Raw genomic sequence first — 22,352 nt, 5'->3', positions numbered from 1 at the left:
CGCTTTTATACTACAACCTACCTCCTGAGCCCCAAATGAAAGAATAAAAACATTATATTAAAAGGAGGTGCTGAATCCAAATATTATAAAGTCATAGAGGAAAAACTAGACCTAGTGCTGTCCTAGTCTTTCCTCTATGACCACAGTCAATCTTCCAATTACATTTTGATATTTTGTGTGCGCAACAAAGGCTGTTGTCTCATTTCAGTTTTGGGAGAGACAGCAACTTACTGGGATATGCAGAAGAAACTGATTTCTTCTGTATGATACCAGTGTTTCAGTACTGATATCAAACAATACTTTTATATCTTACTGTATCATTGAATGAAAAGGTCAAACATTAAATGTTGTTAAATCACAAGCATCAGAACAAAATCTTTGCCTAAATAAAATACAATTCAAAAATGTGCTAAATTTGGATTGAAATCAGGAACTATGCGATCAATGACTGCACAAAATACAAATAACCTGACATAAATGCTAGCTTTCAGTATGTGATAGTTTTTTATACTTGTTACTGCCAAATTTTGGTTGGTACCAACACATTTAGAGTTTCAATATCCAGTGCTAGTTTTTGTTGATAACCGACTTACTTGGAATAAAGAGACTGTCTTGGTGTATATCTCCACAATAGATTTGTGTACTATAAATTAACTGCATACTTTATGAAACCATTTAGCACTTCACATCTTGACCTTTTGTGACACCTTCTAATGGAACAAAGTGTCAAGAGGACATAATGTCCTGATGGTTGGCACTAGAGAAATGGTCATGGAGTCAACAACATAACAAGGAAGCCTCCTCTAAAGCGCTATAAATACACAGTATCTCACAAAAGAGTACACCCCTCACATTTGTGTAAATATTTGATTATATCTTTTCATATGACAGCACTGAAGAAATGACACTTTGCTACAATGTAAAGTAGTGAGTGTACGGCTCAAAATAACATCACACAGCCTTTAATGTCCAAACTATTTAGATATTTAGCTGTGGTCCAAAGTGTCTGTCAATGAACACAAGCACACACAAATGTTTACATCACTACTACTTTTTATTTGGCAAACAGCTTGAGATAGTCTCTCTTTTTCAGTGTACAGTATATATACTATAGTAAACCAACACATTCTGTTTGATAACCATTTTTTCTCATTTTTACATATTACAGCTTACAAATATAGCTGATCTTTTTGACAAAAATTACAGATTTAGTTTGACACCTAAATTATTATGCTATATAAAAATCCACACATCTTACATTCATGATTAGAAAAAGTAGGCTATATGAAATCAGGAAGAGAAAAAGGAAAAAAAAAAAAACTTAACACCACAGCACGCAATTTCAAACAAATCCAATTAGGAGGAGGGGCGGGGAGTCAAGGTTTCACAAACAGAGTAGTATGACTTTCACTCTGAATCCAACGTCATGTCCTCTGAGAGAAGTTTGCTGCTATTCCAAAATCATCAGTACAGAGAAGATATCAAGGAACAACAATACTGTCACATGAGAAGAAGGTTAAATCTCTGTACTCACTCCAAAGTTAGAAACTAATACCTTACCATGGATTATAATGGATAGTTGATATAAACTAAAATTTGCATTGCAAACTGTACATATTACTTCATACCTCACAATCTCTCTTGTCTCACCAGTGCTGTTTTAAGCTGTAGTCCAAGGATTATGTAAATGCTTCCAAGCTTCTCTTTCATGCCTTGCTATCGCTGCATGAGATGTCTGCTTAAATTGGACATTTTTACTCACATCCGTAAGACAAAGTTGAACAGAACTGCATGAGGGAGCTGCCATTTGGATACTGGGAAAGCAACTAAACCATAATGAAATCCTGCACTGAGAATGCCTCGTTGACAGGCAAACTTTTTTCTCCTTGATGTGTGCAATAATTGAATCAGCACAGAGCAGTTTTTGTACCATGAGGACGGACTGAAAAGTTGCTGTCTTAAAAATACAGCTAGCCAGTTTTTTTGCTTCACTGATAGGTCCCCCCCTCACTGGGAAACCCGAATCTCACCAGTGAAGTTCTGTTTTTATAGACAGTATTGCTGAATATTGAGCATTGCATTCAGTTTATTGAGAAGTTACTGTGTGACTTGCTACTTTTTTTTTTCTTGTGTAGGATACATGTCCATTGGCATCACATTGTATCAAAAACCCAGATGAGTCATGCTTTACGCAAACCAGTGCCTAGAAATGTTTTTTTTTTTCTTTTTGTACTGTAGATAACAAGATAATCTTTCCAGCGATTGGATTATACATGACAACGTTTGCAAGCATCGATCTAATTATAACATCTAAATAGAAAACAAGACCAGATTATTCTAAAACTCATCGTTGAACACTTGTTCACAAAAATAAAAAAGGAGATGCATTTTGTTGAATCCAAAGCCCACAAATGTTTTTTATTTATTTATTCTTTAACCTTTACCTGACTTTTATCTTTACTTGCAATGCCCCAGAACTGTGTTGGACTTTGACATGGACCTGGAAGGGACTTTTGATATGTAAACACTGCAGCAGAGCCAGATGTAAGACAACACATACAAGAATCAGCAACTGTGGAATGTAAAAGAGCCAACAGAGAATTACAGAATACTTTCCAGTTTGGGGTAAAAACACAAAATGATAATTTTCTCCTTAAAAGATAAACTGTCATGATATATGATAAATAAATATTTTATTTGAATTTAATCTAAAATACCTTTTTGTATATTATTATAATATATTCTAATATATTCCTAATTTGATAAAGATTTCACTATATGTTTTGGTTTGTGCTGTCATTCTAAATAATTACATATAATATATACTATTGGAATGTGTTTGTTTTTTTTTATTCAGCTGAGGAAGGGACTGAGAGACAAATTAGTAATGTCCATGACACACACACCCACACACACACACTCCTTTTTCCTCTCCTTAATGAACACTGACATTTGTTGGAATGACTTAGAAACTCAATAAGTACGAGCACAATTGTCCTTCATAGAAAAAAGGGAGAATCACAGCTAAAAGGTGCAGGAAGGTAAATGTTTTAACACTGCACAATGACAGGATTACAAAAGGTAAAGATTTACTTTGCAGTGGCCTAAATACAGTGTTCTTACCAGTTAATTCACCCACGGTAAAGTATTTAAGTACTTAACACAATGCAAGTATGTAAAATTTACCCGAACGACAGTGTAAAAACACAATGTGAGTGCAAAGTGTCAAAAAAAAAAAAGAAAATATATTGTTCATACTGACATTGTGCCATTACACCTTTCTAAGTACTCGACAATGTAGACTGGCAACCGTTTTTATTACTTACACAGCATTAGTGAGTACTTTAAGCACTTACCCATAGCTTAACACACAGATGAATATACTGCAGTAAAGATATTGTAAAATGTTTCCTTAAAATGTAAAGGTGTGAGGAGAACATGGAGGTATATGGCACTGAGCGATCTAACAGGGTCAAACAGAGGTGAAACAGGGAGTTCTGGGCGGTCCTGTTTTGCGGTAGAACTTTTCCCCAGAGAGATGCTGTCTGTCCATGTTTGGAAAACATTTCCTACGGCTCTCATCTCTCCTCCTCACACGACTACCCATATTTCCAGTGCTTCACCTGTAAGAATGTTCTTATCAGATACAAAAATCTAAACAGTCGGTATTTCTCCTTTTTGCTTCCATACAGTTTTGCATTGAAAAATACGTTTTCTTTTTTTTTTTTTTATTCTAGACTTTTTTGTGGATCCAGAACTCCATCTGTAGCTACATGTGTTGGGCATCCATTATGTCCAAGTATTTGGCCTCAATGATATGAGGAAGCACATTGTTCCTAAAAACAAAGCAGACAGAATTTATGTCAGTTATTACATGTTAGGCCAGCAATGAGAAAGAAAATTTCAGATCTTATCAGACAAGATTTATCAATTCCTTCTAGTACCAGTGAACAAGAGAGCAAATATAACAACTATACAGTGGTGGCTGATGTAGAAGTATGTGAGTGTGAACAACAGCACTAAAGATCTGGGTGAGAAAATGCTGCATATACTGTATATCAAATACAAAATGACTCTTTGCACTGAAAGATCTTTAAGTTGACATTAAATTATTTTTCTTTTTAATGCAGTAAAATTACAATCACAAGGCACAAGTCCAAACTGTACATGATGTCTGCTCTAATCAGTATTCTTTTTAAAACAATGGATGAAATGACTAAATGCATGTGAAAGGTGTTGCTAACAGTGATGAACCCACAGAGAATTATTAGCCGACTCTTACAGCAAATATATTTGGTTTGGTTAAGTCTCATTGCTTTGATTAGCGATGTTTCAAGATGGATGAAATGACTAAATATTGCTCATTGTCTGCTAGATGTGTAAATAAGCAACTGCTAAAAAACCCCCCCCAAAAAATACATGCAGGGTTAAATATTGAAAATGAAAATAATGAAAACGCTTGTCTTGTATACTGCTACACTTGTAATGGAAGGTGTAGCTGGCATGCAGAAATTAAACCAAATCACCACAAAAATAGGAACTAATACTTTTCAAGTGCAAACCATCATTTTTTATTTAAGATATTCCACTAGTTTGATGCAGCAAGGGTACAGGTATAATATTCTGTGAATTTACAAATATCATATATAATGCACTACACCCATCTACTGTTAGTGCTGCAGCCCTCACATATTACATGAACTGCAGCAAAAACATTTGTATCTCTACTGAACTGAATATTTTCAGCTGAAACACATTTAACCTTGTTTTAGAATCTACTTTATTCCCCAACAAGGTGCTGTTTAAAGAGATGTGGTTTCGACAACTAGAGAAACGATGTCCACAGGTTTAAGTGTGGCTGACACACATTTTGATGCGGAGGCAGATTCAGGTCAGACACAGTACTCATTACCAGCGTGCTTCTGGAAGTCATCCTGATTTAAAGCACTTTGAGAAAATAATTTTCTGGGACAAAATTGCAGTAGTCCTACCTGATTGGAATTAACAGGATCATGATCAGAGGGAAGATCATCTTCATGTACGGTATCGGGTACATGCCAAATGTACACAGAACCAGCAGCTGCATCATCTGCAGGAAGGTGAAGTAGTGGATCTTTCTCTGGGGCACTTTGCGTATGTAGTGGGTAGGCGGGTAAGACGTCTGCAGGTGGTGAGAGGATCAGGAAAGATTAAAACACAATCTACCCTGAGGTTCTTTTCCTCACTGTCCTCAAGTCTTCTGCAGTCTTCAAAAAAAATGACTAAGGGAAGAAGAAGGCCCACACACCTCTAAGAAGTGCACTGCAGGTTTTAGATTATAAATAACAGCAAGCTTTCAGTGGACCCGTACTGTAAGTGTTTTTATAGCGTGAGGGGTCTACTGTGTGAACGTGTGAGGTGGGGTAGAGGAGAGAAGCCGGCAATATTCTTTTAAACCTGCACTCGATAACATTTTTATATAAGAAGTATACCTGTCTTTCCACCAGCTGCAACAAAAACAAACCAATTTCTCCCAACTGATCTGGTGTCATGTATGAGCAACAGGAATTGATAAATCAGAAATTGTCAAATACCTCTGCGAATAAAACTGTCTCTCAATTACTAGCTGCGATTGTTATGACTTATCTGGGGTGTACAAAAACAAGACTCAACGAATCTCGACTCCCCACAGTAACTCCCTCTCTCACACCTGGAAATGTGTCTCAAACAAAATAAATTTCATGTGTCATAAGATTAAAGCTTCTTGTTAAGACAGAGGTAGTGATCTTGTGATCCACTTCAGCTGTGATTTTCACATTTTATGAAGAGTTTCTTGGTCTGTTATGTTCATGTGGAATTTTGTGATATTGAATGGGAAAATATTTTTAAAAATCTAGTAAAAAAATAAAAGTTTAATACAAAATTACTCTTAACCATAAATAAACACAAAAATTTAATAATTAAATGTGAGATTAATAGAATTTTCAGTAAATACCAAATGATGATGATGCCTGTGTTATTAAACCTAATCATACTATACTGTCTGCAGTTTGCTGACATTACATTACAGGATTTCTGGATACTGAAATTAAAGATCTGCTTAACATAATAAATTCTGTCTGAAATTGCTTCTCCATAAAAATGCTCAATAATGGCAAATAACACTTACAATATAATTACATTGTACAAAAGCTATGAATATTCATGTTAAGGAACATTCCCCCTTTAGCAGATGTATGTGGAATCAGCCTCCCAGTGTCTGCACATACATCATTCTACATGGTGAAGCTCATCCTAGTGAAGTAAAAAGAAAAAAAAAACACATTTCTGAGGGAATGTGTTTTTTTTTATAAAATTACCTCTCACTGCCATTTGGAGGCGCCAGTGTGTGAGGAACAGTTAAGAGGAAAATGGCAAGTGCTGCTTCCAGCAGGAAGGTTAAATCGGACACACAGGAGAAGCGATGCAAGAGATTCTTCTAGATTTTCTTTATGGGAAAAGTATTTTGATTTTCATACTTTCCAATTTGATTTTATGTTTTAACCTGGCTGACTAGCTTAAAAGGTTCAGCAGTAGGGTAATGAATGAAGATATTTGTGGCTACCCAACATTATAATAATAACAATCTTGATATACTGGATGATTTGTCTCAATTCGCTAAAACCTTCCCCACCTGGTATTCTGAGTAGATTAGAACAAACAAAAAATATATTATTATTACACATTATTTGAATCAGGTCTGGTCCTCCAGCATTGGGCACCCGGTCAACTGTTTGATCTGCAGAGCCCTGCAATCGACATATGGTCTCTCTCTCTCTCTCACACACACACACACACACGTATTCACTCACCCTCTTACACCACGAACTTTCTCACCTGCTCCTTGAGGAGGAGAGCCATGCGGTCGCACATCTGGTTTCCGTCGATGGAGGTGAGGGCGATGTAGAGGAAGAGGCCGTACAGGACTGGCTTGGGGATCCACTGCAGCGGGAGGGGCAACAGCAGCACCGACACGCCGATGAAGATGTTGGCAGTAAGAGAAGTCAGCCGGGTCTCCTTCACCTGAACGATGCTGAGGAGGCACACAGACATACTGGTTACTGGAAAGCATACAATTGTTTCATACAATGCAACACCCAAAATGTTTCTCAGGACTTTCTTATCAGTATTCCTGCACATTTTCCATTTAACACATTCTCACTCTATACCAAATTTCCAGAGTTTGAAAGAAATATAAAGGAGAAAGTACTTTGAACTCTGCCTCTGGACAGAACATCTGTGTAAAAGGAAGCTCAAAATCCAACTTTTCAGACTTGCCTTGTTTCTATTTATGTTCTTTTAACTCTTCTTAATTAGGTTTTTCAGCATAACCTATGAGGTTCTGGTCATTTAAATGTATTTTAAAAAACATTAAAAAAAGGTTGGAAACCAGTGCTTTAAGTAACCAATTTAGCAAATGTTAATAGAAAATCAGATTTGGAAATTTAGAATATTAATTTCCAGACATAACCCAAATTGCATATTTTTCTACAACCAATATTTTTAATTAGATTGTATAGTACTTAAAGATATTGGCCCTTACACCCCAGGCATGACACTTTACTACTTCACAAATCCCAAATATATGCTAACTACTACTTTGCACATCTGTGTTGCTAGAATAATGAACTTAATCCTCTCATCTCTTAAAAACCTCCTCACCTCTTCCACCCAGAGAGAAAATGGTTAGTTACATGGTAATCATGCAATCAGGGAGAAGCCGGATACAGTAGCCTTCAACAACAAATTACAGTCACCACATGCTCTGAAGACGACCTTTAATTGAGCGTCTGATTAGTGCCAACGATGAGAAGGCGGGTAACTCACGTCTCATAGAGGTGCCCCCCCTCCACGCGCTGCTCCACGAATGCCAGCTGGCGCACATGGAGGGTGGAGTGGGGGAAGGCGGCATGCATCCAGGGCAACCCCAGCACCGACATCAGTATGTTAATGAGCCCAGAGAGCATCAGGTCCCAGTGATACGCCGTGCCCTTCAGCAACCTGAGGAGCAACACAACTGTTACACTCTGCCGCACAGTCAACAACTCACCTAAACCACACAAAGAAAACTGATAAAAACACACACACACATACACACACACACTCGGACAGGTTAATTAACAAAGACACAGTAATATTTGGAAGTGAGCACATATGACAGTATCTCCACACACACACCCACACACCCACAATACAAAGGGCATCATTCTCCTAAGGTTAGCGGTGCCCTTCAACACAACCCGAACACACTCACTCATATGTTTCAGTAATTCTTCTCATTCAACATACAAGAAGATCCATGTACATGTTGCACATTTTCTCATGTTTACATATGACGCAGAGCATAAATCAATATGCCACTGATGATGACATAAGCAGAGCGTGACATTACAGCGAATTTACATGAAAAGGGACCGTGACCTTTTTGATGCCACACAACATTTTTCTGCATGTTAGTGAGGGATCACTGATGTGCATCTTCCCAGCCTCTTACTCTGTAGGAGGGCGAAGTGTGTGTTTGTGTAAGTTTGTGTTTCTATGCGTGTCTTTTGGGGGTTAACACTTAAACTGTTGTGTATAGGTTAATAGGTTGTGTGAGGGCAGGCTAGTGTCTACAGCAATCGTTCTGTAAAGAAAAATCAACACACTGATCATACTGAGCCTAACGTGCCCTTGAGCATGACGTTGAAACCAGCACACAGTATATCACTCTGGATAAGAACTAATTTTACCTATTTTCCTTCAGTCAAAATGTATGAGTAATTATTAGGTCTCTAAACGACTAAAAGATGTTTACTGTATGTTTATTCACACAACAATGGCAGCTACTTAAAATAAATAAATAAATAAATTATGACAGAAAACAAAGTAGAGATGCAATAAAAGATCTATGCAGGTGGAAAAAAAGCCCTAATGCTTCAATAAATCTCATTTCCAGACAAAAAAAAAAAAAAAGATGTCATGCGCTAGATGAAATAATCAAATGTGTAAACAGGAACATAAACAGCCAGCTTCTGTCCAAGTGTTAGTCACACATGAGGGATGTAGTGAAGGGTAAAATACAGCAAACTGTACCGACCTGTTCATTGGCGATACACTGCTTAAAGCTAACAGGAGTCTTTTATTTTAGTTTAGTTTAAATAATTTTGTGTAGAGTCAATAAGATCACAATAGTTCAATTTATAAAACAATATCAAAATAGTGCTGAACAGATCAATACTCTTAGAAAACACACTTTTGTATGCTATAGTAGCAGTTATTTTTGCCTTCCAGTGACATTTTAGATTTAATTAATTCTGCCCAACAAATGTAGATGATAATGGTTGAAATTCCATCATTATAGATTTTCACTGTAGGGCTGATTGATGGCTGATGGCTCTAAATCGGTCTGTCCGATGCAAATTTTGAAGAACAGGGTAAAAGCTCAACATCATGTTTTGGCTCTGAGGCTTTTTCAGAACTCCCTGACTGACAATTTGACTCAGATGTCATGTTTCTGGCTCAGTTAATCTTCTCTCCATAACAGACCGGCAAATATCCACTTTCAGCAGATCCAAAAGTGGTGTCAGAGGATCCCCAAAGGTCCTTGATGGCTTTTTGAAGGGTCATAGAAAAAAAGTTTAACCCACTTAATGCACATGCATTAATATCTCAGGTTTCAGCCTCATTAATGTAATCCCTTTCAACAGTATAGACAGTTTTGTAATGGTGAATAAAGTCATACATAATATTCAAACAATCGTGAGATGGATGCTTTGCTTCTACCTGTTCTCTGGTGCATTAGTCAGAGAGACAACAATGTTCTGGTCGATGAAGATGAGGAGGGCCAGGAGGAAGCCAAGGCCCATGGCGCTGACAACGTTCAAGGCTGACAGACGCTCAAATGGAGCCACGTTAAAGATGGGCCGGTCATGAACTTTAAAGACAGGAACTGTTCAAAGAAGAAGAGAAAGAAATTACTCAACTAGACTAAATAACAAACTAGAGCTGAAATAATGAACACATGTTTTTGTTAACCCATTATACATTGTGTTATTTTTGTCTTCTCAAAAAGAGAATTTGATGTTTTTCTTTGTCTTATTTAATAATAAATTTTATATCTTTGGATTTATGAGTGTTGGTTGGACAAAACAAGCAACATGAAGACATAACTTTGGCTTTGGGAAATTGTGATGGGTATTTTTCACTATTTTCTGACATCTTATGGAAAAACTTACCATTGATTAATCAAGAAAATAATTCTTAGCTGTAGCACTAATAATCACAAATGAATTTAACAGTGAGATTTTACTCTAATGAATATGTTCTTACTTTGTTAGATAACTGTAACTTAGGACATCACTTGATTATATCCATAATAGCTAAGTTATAAACATCAGTTTCTTTTGTGGACTTCAAATGGTGATAGGAATGCAACTGTTTAAAAACCCTTTGCCTAAAAATCAGTATTTCCAATACTCATCAGATTCCATCTTCACAAACATAACTGTCTCTCAAACTGATGACTCACATTTTCACACCAACAATCGTTTTCTAAGAGTGGCTGGATATCTCATTTAGGACTGTATCCTCTCAAATGCTGCTGAATTAAGTGCAGTTGGTTAAATTTAGGAGGACATGACAATACAATAATGGGTCTATTATCTTATGACTTATTGTCTCTGGAGGTAAAGGAACAGAAAATTGGCCAGGCACTTAAATTTAAATTCACTTGAGGGTTTGGCACTTGTCTCTGTGTTTCTATGTCGACCCCTGGAGAACAGCTGCTGCCTTGGCAACAATGAATGGAGATTCAAAATGATGCTAAACAATAGAGGATACAAACTGAAAATCTCCAATGTGTTTTGGCCTGTGCCTTGATTAAGCAACATAAAAAGACAATAAAGGCACCAAATAAGGGAAGCCTTCGCAGTCAGACGGCCTCTCTTGGAAGTAAACAGGCTACAACCCTAAAATGTAAATCTATCCTAAACTGCACAACACTGTCGCAAAAAGACAGCTGACCTGCAACTAACAGCTTTTGTTTAATATTTACGTTCACTCATTCTTCACATTTAATAATTAATGTTGTGAAACTGTTACCATACCAAACAAACTCTGTGATTCAATTTAAAAAAAATGTCTTGTCCTTGTTAACAGCACAGAAACACAACTGCTAATCACTCCATCATTCATTAAGAAGCTGTGAGAAAACGTATATCCCTGTGCAAGTGGTATAGAGTTACCATGTGGGAGGAGATATTTTGGGCATCCGGGGTTCCTGATCTAAAGTTCTGTAAATTTTCAACATAGACAATGGTGGTGATGGACAACTTCAGTAATTGCAGTGTTATGCATGAAACTTGCAGTGTTATGCATGAAACTTTTCTGGTTGAATCATACAAAAGTTGAGCTTTGCCTATTTCGCCAAGTGCTTGCTCACACTGGGAATTGTTGGGTCTCACTTAATATTATTACAAAGAGTACGTTCTAGACCTGCTCTATGAAAAGTGCAATTAGATAACTTCTGTTATGAATTGGCACTATATTAATGAAATTGAATTGTGTTGTTTGAAAACATCTGGTTCTTTGATACACAGTCAAAAGTACAAGCCTGTTTAAATAAAAAAAAGTAAGGAAGAGGTTCATCCGTTCGAACTAAAAAAGAGTTGAAGTAATTAAAGCTTAAGTCAACGACATAAATCTACAGTGTCTTTAAATTATTCTTCTCCCCACTCTTTGCAAATCTATGGAATATCAAGGTCATGGATATCTACAGCTAAATATATATGATGTGCATTAGGGGTGTGACAAAACACTTAGCTCACAAGACGAGACAATTATTTAACACTATTTTTAAGAAAGTCTCGTACTTGACGTGAAGTCACAAAATGTAAAAAAAATTCAAGTGCATCTTGAAATGTTGCTTACATATTGTTTGTGTCTTGTCTTTCAATCTATCACTGTGTATCGTTTCCACCGGGTACCCAAAATGTTACAACATAAATTATTTAAAAATGGCGGGGGCATCTCCAATGCTAATTTCACACTCACACTATTGTGAGACAGCTTTTCAAATATCGTGATAATGTTGCAAGATTCCCTAATGCACAAAGGGGTTTACCAATAACCGCACTACAATTCTGGTCGGAAACAATCCTCACAATTTTATCGTAATTTAAACAACGACAATTTCTATTGTCATAATTCTAAGATGAAGTACCTAATGTCTTGATTTTTAGCTAACAATAAAGTCAAGAGTTAAGACTCGAGTATGTTGAACCGCTCTTCTAATTAGAGCTTGGAGCACTGAGAAAAACACAATATTGTGGTCAAGTTTGTTGTTGTTTGCAGGTTAATAGACACACACTATGAATAGAATGTATAGTCTTCTATAGAATGAAAACTCTCTAGTCTGTTAAAGCAACAAATGATACTAACGCTCAATGTCACTGAAAATGTAGGAGCCGATGAAGGAGAACAAGAGCACCGAGATCGGCAGGGCGCAGTCCGACAGCACCTCCCTCACTTTGGCATGCAGGAACGGACTGAGAAAGAGAGAGAGAGAGGGGAAGAGGAAGTGAGTGGAGAGAGACAAATAATAGCAGAATACAATTACTGTGGACAAGACAAGGACAATGGCTGCAATCTTGACACTGCCTAAGTACCTTTTGCCTTTTGCTTACACAATTGAATCCAGCTTTGAGGTTGATTTGATTACTGGGAGCAATCAGAAGTAGAATATTAATGTTTATTAAATCACAGGCCGGAAGAGAAGCTTCGACTGAAAAGGGAGCTTAGTAAAAGCCTGTCTGGAAAGTTCTTGAAGCTCTGTCTTTCCTGACAATCTATAGAGTCAAGGGCCAACTCAGCAATATTCGTCCTAGCCGGCAGTGTTCCCATCCAAATGCGATTTAAACTTCTCCAGTGATTTATCTAAGAGTGCTGCAGCTCTGCAATGCTGAACGTACCTCCTTTTGAACTGGTAGAGGGTGTAGCCCATCCATAACGTCCCGAGCATCAGCAGGAGGCAGAGGACAGGCCTCTCTCGAGTGCACTGGATGAAGGATTCAGGGAGGGCATTCAGTGCCAACCCAGCCGCCACCTCACTCCTGTTTCCCCCGAGCAGGTCTCCACCCCGAGGGTCCTCTACACTACTGTTAGCCAGAGTTGGGGCACCGTAGTGCCCGTGAAAGACTGAAATTACATCCACAGTTTTAAGTTAAGCTGAGCCTGAAAACAAAGACTAAAAACCCCACACAAAACGACTACATCCAGCAAAACGCAGATTTTTAGCCACGTTGGTTCTAGTGATGGCAATGACAGTTGACTCGTCCACCACTTTGGTTCAGGCTGCAATATGTCAATAAATATTAGACTAAGCGCAATGACATTTTATACAGTCATGCACGATGCATGGAGGCTAAATCCAATACCCTGACTTTTCCTTTAGCGCTACCTACAGGTTGACAGTTGTGGTTTTCTGTGAAACGCCTAGAGTAATTAACATGTACTAACATGTTGTGCCATACTCACAATACATGGTTTGATACCAAATACCTGCAAAACTACTTTTCTGTTTTATTTAGAGCTAATTATAAGTGTTAGTATACTGACATGGTGAACATGGTATACATTATACCTGCCAAACATTAGCATCATCATTGTGTGAATGCTAACATTTAGCTGAACACACCACTGTGCCAGAGTACAGTCTAGAGCCGCTAGCATGGCTATAGACTCTCAGTGTTGTTTAGTCTTAAAAGAGAGGAAGAAACATATACTGAACAAGTGCGTAAATACAGAGGAAAACACATAGTTAGACTATAATTATGGCTTTGTTGTTTGGTTAACTCTGAGATCCTGAAAGAAAGCTTGTATGTGACTATATAACAGACACTAACAAACGGCCCTCTTTGCGTTGTTTATGATGTAATCAGCACAGGAAAAATACTAAATTTAAGTAAAATGCTGGATGAAGAGACTGTAAGGACTGTAAACTCTACAGGGAGAGCTGAAGGAGATAAAACTCAGCCTGTCTTAATGAGAATGTCGGGCAGCAACTGTATCAAAGGTCAAAAGATTTGAATCCTTAAACAAAAGAAACTCAATGATTTTATCTCTGCGCTGGCAACACCAGCTGTACCAGACTGTACTAGGCTCGGTCTATTGAAATCAGTCCTGACATATCAGATCTACAGTATAAACAACCAAACAGTGCCAATGTGTGTTTCCCCTTTAGTGAGCATCATGTAGCATCTGTAGAGCAGTGCTTTTACAACTTTTTTAAATAAGAATGACGAAACCTTATCTTTAAGAGTGCCACACAAGTAGAAATAATGTCTATCATCACTTTCATTGGACAGTGTTTGACACAGCCTGCATGCTGCTCCCTTGCCAGGCCTATTCATCAAACCAGGAGAAAGTTATGCGGCAAGCAAAGCTGTACAGGAGTCTGGATACACACCCAAAATGTATTCATTTATGTTACTGCAAAAATATTTTGGATGAAAAGTGTCAACAAAATAGCATGGGTTAATGTTATGGTAATGGAATATGAGCTCGGAGCGTATTTTACAAATGGTTTCTGAAAATTGAACTACTGCACTGGCAATCTCCAAAACACGACAACATTGCATTCAAAATGTATTACATTCGCCTATCGTCATCTCATTTTTTGGAAATTAAATTGTGTAAAATATTTATGATAAACTAAGATGAGGTGTAGTAAAGGCAGGGGTGGTGTAATATGGCTGCAGGCTTGGCTCAAAATCTAGATTGATTAATTTAGTACACAGTATCTCTCTCAGCCTCTCAGTCTACTGACCCACCAGAGTAACAAAGGAACAAATGTTTATTTTCTGTCTGTCCACCACTAAACTATCTAGGAGGCTCTGTTTCTCACTGTTGGTCAGGTGAAATGCTAACTTATTAGGGATTTGACCTGAAATGGATTTTAATAAGGACAGCTCTTATTTGATGTGTTAACTAATTAATCGTTTGGGTCTTGGTTGTCTGAGAATCATTTTGTTATACAGTTGTTGATCTACTTTCAGGGAATTAACTATAAAGTTGTTCATGATCACTGAAAAATAATATCTGTTATAATATTAAAAAATATGGTTTGTTCTTTAACAAGCATAAGCAAATATCCTTCCGAATGTCTGCATTCATCTGCAGAAGGACAATAGTACTTGAAAAAACAATTTGACAGATTTTAATTAAATGGACAAAATGAAGAGATCTTATGACAACCAGTGAACAAAGGATTCTTCAGTTGAGGACAGCCATACTAATTAGAGAGCTGCACACTTAAATTATAATCTAAAAAGTCCCCTATAATACAGTGTTACTTTTCATTCTTTTCTGGATTTGAAGTCTCAGTGTAATTGGCTGTTTAAAAATCAGATATGAGTTGGAGGCTGACACTTGGCAAAGACAGGACTGGTGGTGGATCTGACAGCAGGTATGCAGGATGCTGGTGTGAGCATTGGTTCTGATTAGTGAGAGCGGTCTACAAGCTCTTGATTTACATAGCCAAAATGCCAGTAATGTGTCAGGAAGAGGCCACAGTAAAAGCAATGTGAGGCTGTGAAAACAGTGATGTAAACAAGCTGTATGAACAATGACAAAGACATCTGCCATGTGTGTCAGGAACTTACTTTTGACTGTGCCTTTCACTGCATCTACCACGAATGCAATGGAAATGAACAGGGCAATGACCTCCTCTGTCGACCTAGAAAAACACAGAAGCATTACAGAAGTGACAATCGGGGTTGCAGTAGTATAGTGCATGATGATGAATAAGGTGTTACAAAACTGTGGATATGAACTGAAATAAAAATAAATATTAATCTTAATAGAAAAATTATTCATACTTTATCCATACTATTGTTTTTACTTATAGTATTGATGAAAAGAAAAATAATCTTAGCAAATAATTGATATTTACAGAAAAAAGAAAGTAAACAAAATTGAAAGTACAAGTTATTATTGATTCAAGCATAACATTCATTTTTCATTTTTATTATTTTTAAAACTAGATTTGCAGGCAGATAGACCAGGGTCCGAGCACCCAATGTAACCTGGTCATGCAGTGTTTGTACTGAAACAAAATATAAAACTACCAAACAACTGGGTGAAAAATAGTGTGAAATTATAATAATTATCACTTTTATTTTCCCAGAATTGATTGTAAAGCAGTGAAACAAAAACACAAAGTAACAGAAACCAGAAAAAAATACAGTAGACCCCCCCCCCCCCCATCAAATTATGAGTAGAAATATAAATTCAATAAAGATAAAATATAATCTTTACTATTTGCTCCTGTAACATTTTTCTTTAACATTTTAGTTGAGACAGGGCAGAAAGTCCTTAATATATCTTGGTTTGGGCTAAAAAGGGAATCAGAAGAAAAGATCTAAAACTCTGGATGTGTGGGATCAGGGAGGGGAGCTGTCACACAGAATGGACTTTCTTTAAAAACTGTTTGTTGTACAAGAGAGACAGATGTGTCTGTAGAATGCCAGTGATTTTGGCGCAGTCACTGGCGTGACCACCCAATTTAGAACATATTTCTGTTTGACACAGAAGGAAGCACACCAACAGATAAAGAAAATGTAAGAATTGCTTCAATAAATTGGACTTCACTGAAATGAAAACAATTAAAGTGAGTTACATTTAAAAGTGTGAATGTATGAAAAATACCTTTTGAAGAGCTTCATGAGGAGGCTGACATTGAAGATCCCTCCCAGAATGAGGAAGAGGCAGTTCCATAAACCGATGCAGGCGTAGAAAGCTGGGAAGTCCAGTTTGTAGTCGTCGCAAATTCCTCGGATCACTGCAAGGTTGCACGCGTACACAAACACACACAGAAATGTGAACACAGATCATAATGCATCTGACACATTACTCGTCCTTTTTACCAATGTGCTCAACCTCAGCACAGTTTGTGTTTTACTCCGGTTGATTAACGGATTCTTTGCACCTTTTGCTAATACCAATGACGCAGCAGTAAAGATGTCACCTTGGTTCTATAAAGAAACGAGGAAGAATTGCCTTAGTTTCATCAGAATTCAATAAGCTGTGCCTGAGAAATTGTATATGACAAACAAATAAACAGAAGGAGACTGATCAATGTTGATATAATCAATAAAATAAAAAACAAATAAGGTTAATGAGAAACAGTATCGATCATCTTTTTGTATTCTGTAAATCTGATACTAACAATAAGTAAAAAACTACTTTTGCTCCTGCTGTTAGTGAAAAACTGAGGAAGAACTTTATTAAAGATTTCAGCTATGGCAGACATTGATTTTACACACATACAGACACACAAAGAAAGGGGGAAAACTATTGCATTTCATTCAAACATAAAGGAGACAAAAGAATTGTAATGGGTTTGTAATCTTGAGCAGATTTGTGCGCAGATGAGTTACAACTTTACAAACAAGCCATTGTTCTGCTCAGACAGGCTGCTGTAAATGTAGCGTAATTATCCCCATGAGTATGTGCTTAGCACAATCCTAACCCATTTACTTCAAAGATCAGCACACCACAAATCCAACAAACAGCTTTGGTATTAAAACTACATCTTGGCATTGGGGTCGCTGATTTTCCTCATCACTGCCCCATTCTGCAGCTTCTAGCCGTCAAGATTGTTTAAATTCCAACCAACAAAACACTGCTGTTGGGTAAAAACCATCCAACAGTTTATGTGCTGTTGTCTCTCTGAACTGAATATAAAGTTTACATGTTCGTGTATGCGATTAGCGAGTCACCCCCGAAACCAACCATTACGTAACATCAGTGAGAAAAATAAAGTTATTTTCTTCATTCCTGAAAAACGTACGTTTTTGGAAATATGTGCTTTTTGCTTGACTGCACCAGGAACACTCATTTGGGGCATATGTGTGAACAAACAGCTAAATTACTCCAACTGTGGTGTTTGCTGGTAAAAAAGAGAGCAGATGAGGATGCAAGAGTTTCTAGCTGCTCTTCTATACGGTTGGGTGCCTCCTCCTCTTGATTTTTGACGTAATCTTCTTAGCACTCCACCCACCCCCAGCCTCCTTTACACATCGGCCGTCGGCAAAAAATGTGAAAAGATGTATAGTGTGAAGTGTATTTTGGCTGAGCTGAATGAAAGAGGGGAAGCCTACCACTGATGAAGATGGCAAGGGGAGCTGTGGTTAGAGGGATGACTAGAGGGGAGCCGGCGAACAACGAGTAGACGACCCCACCGATGCTTTGGCCGATGATGGTCTTCCGAACATCTGGACAGAGAGGACACACAGAGAAAACTCAGGGGGAAGTACTGATGTATACTAATTAGTGTGCATGAATGTCTGCTAGGTTCTTCCATAGAGCTGAAAAGAAGTAAATTTCCAAGTAACATTTCAAAGAGAGATTGTTAAAATGATTTTTCTTTTATCAATATTGTAATAAATGACACGTGTACTGTGAAAGCAATCAGCCAAACTGACCAAAAACTAATTTATCACCAAAATCTGAAGCTCTATGGAGCTCTTTATAGTTTTAGTTTACTTAATAGTTTTATAGTTCGTAAGGACTTGGCCGGTTCGAGTCGAGCTTAGACCGGAGATACTTCATTTGGTTTTATGCAGTTTAGTCAGTTGGGAAGAGCCTAGGGTCTTCAGAGCAGGGTTTTCTCCTGCCTGTTCCAAGGTCAAGGCTGAAAACTGAAAGTGATTACGCTTTTGCTGCTGTTGCCCCTCGACTCTGGAACATCGTTTCAACAGTTTTAAAAAAGCTTCATCAGTGCACATCTGTAAAAGCATTGTAAAACCTTTTTGTGTTTTAAAACATTTTGTGGATTATAAACTGATTTCTCCTTGTTCCATTGCCTCCTCTGTCTCTCATGCCATCTTTCTCCTTTCTTCTTCCTGTAAAGCATTTTCTACATTGTGTTTTGAAAAGTGCTGTTAAATAAACTTTTTCAAGCTTTTCGGCACTCTCATTAACCACATTTTCACCAGCAGCAAGTAGCCATTTTTCGAAATCAAGCCCACATAAACCCACTGTACAGTGCAGTGTATGACAGACATGGTTAGTGACTAGCTGTTGAAAAAAGTGGAACTAGGGGCTGAATTTCTGTCTATAGAAGTTGATGAAGACCAAGCCAGATTTTGGACTTAAGATCAAAACTCTGAATAAATCCTAATGTTGTTCTGTGTCTGTAGGAAGTGTAGGTAAGCAATTATTTGCTAACATATACCCAAATTACAAACATTATATATCAGAGCTGTGTGTCTGTCAGCAAGGTGGCAAAAATAAAAGACATACTCAACATGAGTAATTAAACTATGAAACATTTACAGTAGATCTGCTCATGAGAAAACCACAGGTCTAATTTCAACTTTGTTCTTGATAAATAATGTCATATCCTTGAATTCCTTGTAGAGTACTTTCGAAGGAAAGATAATTAATTAATTAAATTACGTATAACGTGGTATGGGATTAGTAGTTTATCCCCTCTACAGCAATATGTATGCAGCCAAGTACACTGGTGCTCTTTGAATCTCTGTTAAAATAACAGGTCTCTTAATGTGAGGACATGTCTGTGGAGATAAACAGGAAATGTACAGCCTCAGAGAAAAGTGCTCACGTGTCTACATTCAAGTACGTGATCATACCTATCTCACCACGTGTGCTCTCGTCATTGAGGGAGCCGAAAGCGATGGCAGGGAGGAGGATGGCAATGTAAAGGAAGATGGCTGTGGTCATGTACTTCAGCAGGGTTTTATTACTGCCAACTATACCTGAGGGGAGATAAACACAAACACATGAGTCATATTCACCTCATAATGGAGCGGAGGAGGCTCAACACTTTAATTTCAAAACGACAAAAACATTAACAGAGCTCATCATTCAGTGCCTCTACAATATGAAACATCCGTTATGTACAGTAAAACTATTCTACAAGGGCTTAAACTACCTACTGCCCTTTTTGAAATAGGAGTAATTTGTTTCGGTTTTGTGCCATCCATCATTTTGTAAGAGCAGATATCGCTTTTATCCAAATGATGGATAACTCATTTTGGAATAAAACACTTTAATTGGGCTCTAATGTGATCACAATGATTTTGGTCCTGTGACCTTCATCAGATGATCATTATCTGATGACACTCACAAGACAGAAATATCTTGATTTTGTTACAGCCCAAATGCATGTGTTTGGGTATTATGAAATGAGAAAGGACTGAAAGAGAGCTGCTGAGAAGAAGAATCCAGCAATAAAACTCTGTTCTCTTTAAATGTACTGCACTTCATTACACAGTCTTTTAAAAAAAAAAAAAAAGGTAAATTGAGTCAGTGTATCTGGTTTAACTAAGTAGTTCCAATCTTTTTTAAAGAACTAAAATGATTTTCTAACATTCACAAGCATCCCTGGCAATTACAGCAACTAAAAGACATTCAGAAAGATTTATTTTCCCCTCTTTTGAAAAATACCAAATTCTAAAAGGTCAAGCAGCATGCGGACATTTGTTTCACTGAGGACAGAAATCTTTTCACACGTTTGTTGATAAAGAGAATGATCTGATGAGTCAATAAAACCACCAGTCTGTTGCGATTGCAATGGCAATGTCCTTGTCTGATGACTAGGGAAATTACAATAATATTGGACATACGGGAACATATGGGAGCAGTGAGACATCTGAGACAGACAGTCATTTTAGCAGGAGATAGCCTTAGATGTGACACAGATGCAGCACAGATGTATCTGAGGCAAAAGGTGACAGACAAATAAGGAGCTGCCAGAGGCACCCCGGTGTGTCATAATAAGGAAGATGATTCACTTTCTTTACAAGTCGAGGTCCAGCCTACCATCTGTGAAGTCAGAGGGGTAGAAAGGCAGCCTGCGGCACAAGTCCTCATAAATCCCCCAGCCGGCTTTGAAGAAATCTTTACACTGTGGACAGAATAGGAAAAGGTTAGATTTTCATCAAGCAGCTTGCAGATGTGCCACTGTTCGCCATCTACAGGCAAGGAAAGTAATAGTTGCTGCAAATTTAACGCTTGACCACCTGCAGCTAAAACATTTCTTTCTTTCTATAGATTCTGTTTGTGTGTTTGTTTATCATTCTGTATTTTATGGTTTAAACCTGATAAATGTAAGGATTGTGTTGACTGGAGTATATTCTGCTGAATACTGGAAAAAGTACAGATTTCACTCTGATGATCATACATGACTGAATGGGGGAGGGGGAATGGTTTAGATGCAGAGACCAAAAGAAAACAATAAAAGAGCTATAAATGTAATATTTGAATGGTAAACTTGAATGTTATTTAAATTATTTACATATTTGTTGTTGTTTAGAAAGAAAAACAAAGCATACATTTGTTTACAAAATCTTCAAAAGCATTTAGTTTTCCACGCAAAAGCTGAATTGTACCGTATCTACAATAATAACTACCAGTGGTGTAGGTTTGGTCAATGAATTAAAAAACATGAAGAGTTTATTTTTTACTGATTAATAATAGCATATTTTTGGGACAACATTTATGTTAAACAATAATTTTTTTAACCCAAAAAAATGCTGGGTATTTTTTCAGCCTTGAGTAAACTCTGCAGGGGGCCTGTATGCAACCTCAGAGGCAAATCCCAGAGCAACAAATGTCCAATAAACACTGAACTCACCTTTCACTGCTGTTCGTTAAGCTTATTACTCTGAGCGCATGAGAATTACTAAATGAGACTCATGAGTTTATCAACATTTTTATCAACTCTCATTTGGACTGTGATGGCTGAACAGTAAGGAGACCAATGTTAAGAGAGACAACCTGAAATATTTAAAGTGGAGGAAGTAGATATTTTACATAGGTAAGAGTAGCAATAGCAACATCTCCAAATAAACTGTTACTAATGAAGGTCCTGTGTTTAAAAGTATTAGAAATAAACTTCAATTACCAAAATTAAAAGTACTTATTGTGCAGAATGGCCCATTTCAGAAACATTTATATCATCATATAATATCACTAATGTCGCTATTAATGGCGAACCAAATTTTAGTTAATTTATATACCGCTGGGTAGCTTTGAATTCCCCCCTGGGATCAATACTGCTGCTGCTAATATTACTTTCCTTGCCTATAGGTGGCACAGGTTGGTATTTGAAGAACTAGTTTGAAGGTGACTGCACAGCTGCCTCTTTTGCAAGAAGCTGCAATCACCTAAACATGAATGAGTTTCCAGGAGTGCAAGGTTCCTCTCAACAAAAACTATTTACACAGTTTTTGATGTTCAATGCTTTTTTAAAGCTTACATTTTGCTCTTAGGCATCTAATTTAGCTTGTCTTATCCATGGTGACCTCCAAAAAAAAAAAAAAAAAAAA

General features: G+C 37.3%; 1 protein-coding gene across 1 annotated transcript in view; it reads right to left on the bottom strand.

Moving 5' to 3' along the window:
- Nucleotides 1-1,035: 1,035 nt before the first annotated feature.
- slc4a11 (solute carrier family 4 member 11) overlaps nt 1,036-22,352 on the bottom strand; it is an 84,248-nt gene continuing 62,931 nt past the window's right edge. Inside the window, exons 6-17 of the mRNA XM_046063274.1 lie at nt 20,845-20,929; nt 19,653-19,778; nt 18,159-18,272; nt 16,705-16,837; nt 15,660-15,733; nt 12,969-13,194; nt 12,439-12,545; nt 9,784-9,949; nt 7,846-8,019; nt 6,856-7,051; nt 4,992-5,161; nt 1,036-3,836 (exon numbers count right to left, since the gene is read on the bottom strand). Of these exons, the coding sequence (XP_045919230.1) occupies nt 3,770-3,836; nt 4,992-5,161; nt 6,856-7,051; nt 7,846-8,019; nt 9,784-9,949; nt 12,439-12,545; nt 12,969-13,194; nt 15,660-15,733; nt 16,705-16,837; nt 18,159-18,272; nt 19,653-19,778; nt 20,845-20,929 (1,638 nt within the window). The 3' untranslated portion in view covers nt 1,036-3,769. The remainder of the gene's footprint in view (nt 3,837-4,991; nt 5,162-6,855; nt 7,052-7,845; nt 8,020-9,783; nt 9,950-12,438; nt 12,546-12,968; nt 13,195-15,659; nt 15,734-16,704; nt 16,838-18,158; nt 18,273-19,652; nt 19,779-20,844; nt 20,930-22,352) is intronic.

This window comes from Micropterus dolomieu, linkage group LG11, assembly GCF_021292245.1.
Source record: "Micropterus dolomieu isolate WLL.071019.BEF.003 ecotype Adirondacks linkage group LG11, ASM2129224v1, whole genome shotgun sequence".
Lineage (NCBI taxonomy): Eukaryota > Metazoa > Chordata > Actinopteri > Centrarchiformes > Centrarchidae > Micropterus > Micropterus dolomieu.
Note: the sequence above shows the minus strand (reverse complement) of the source record. Positions and strands in the feature narration are given on the sequence as shown.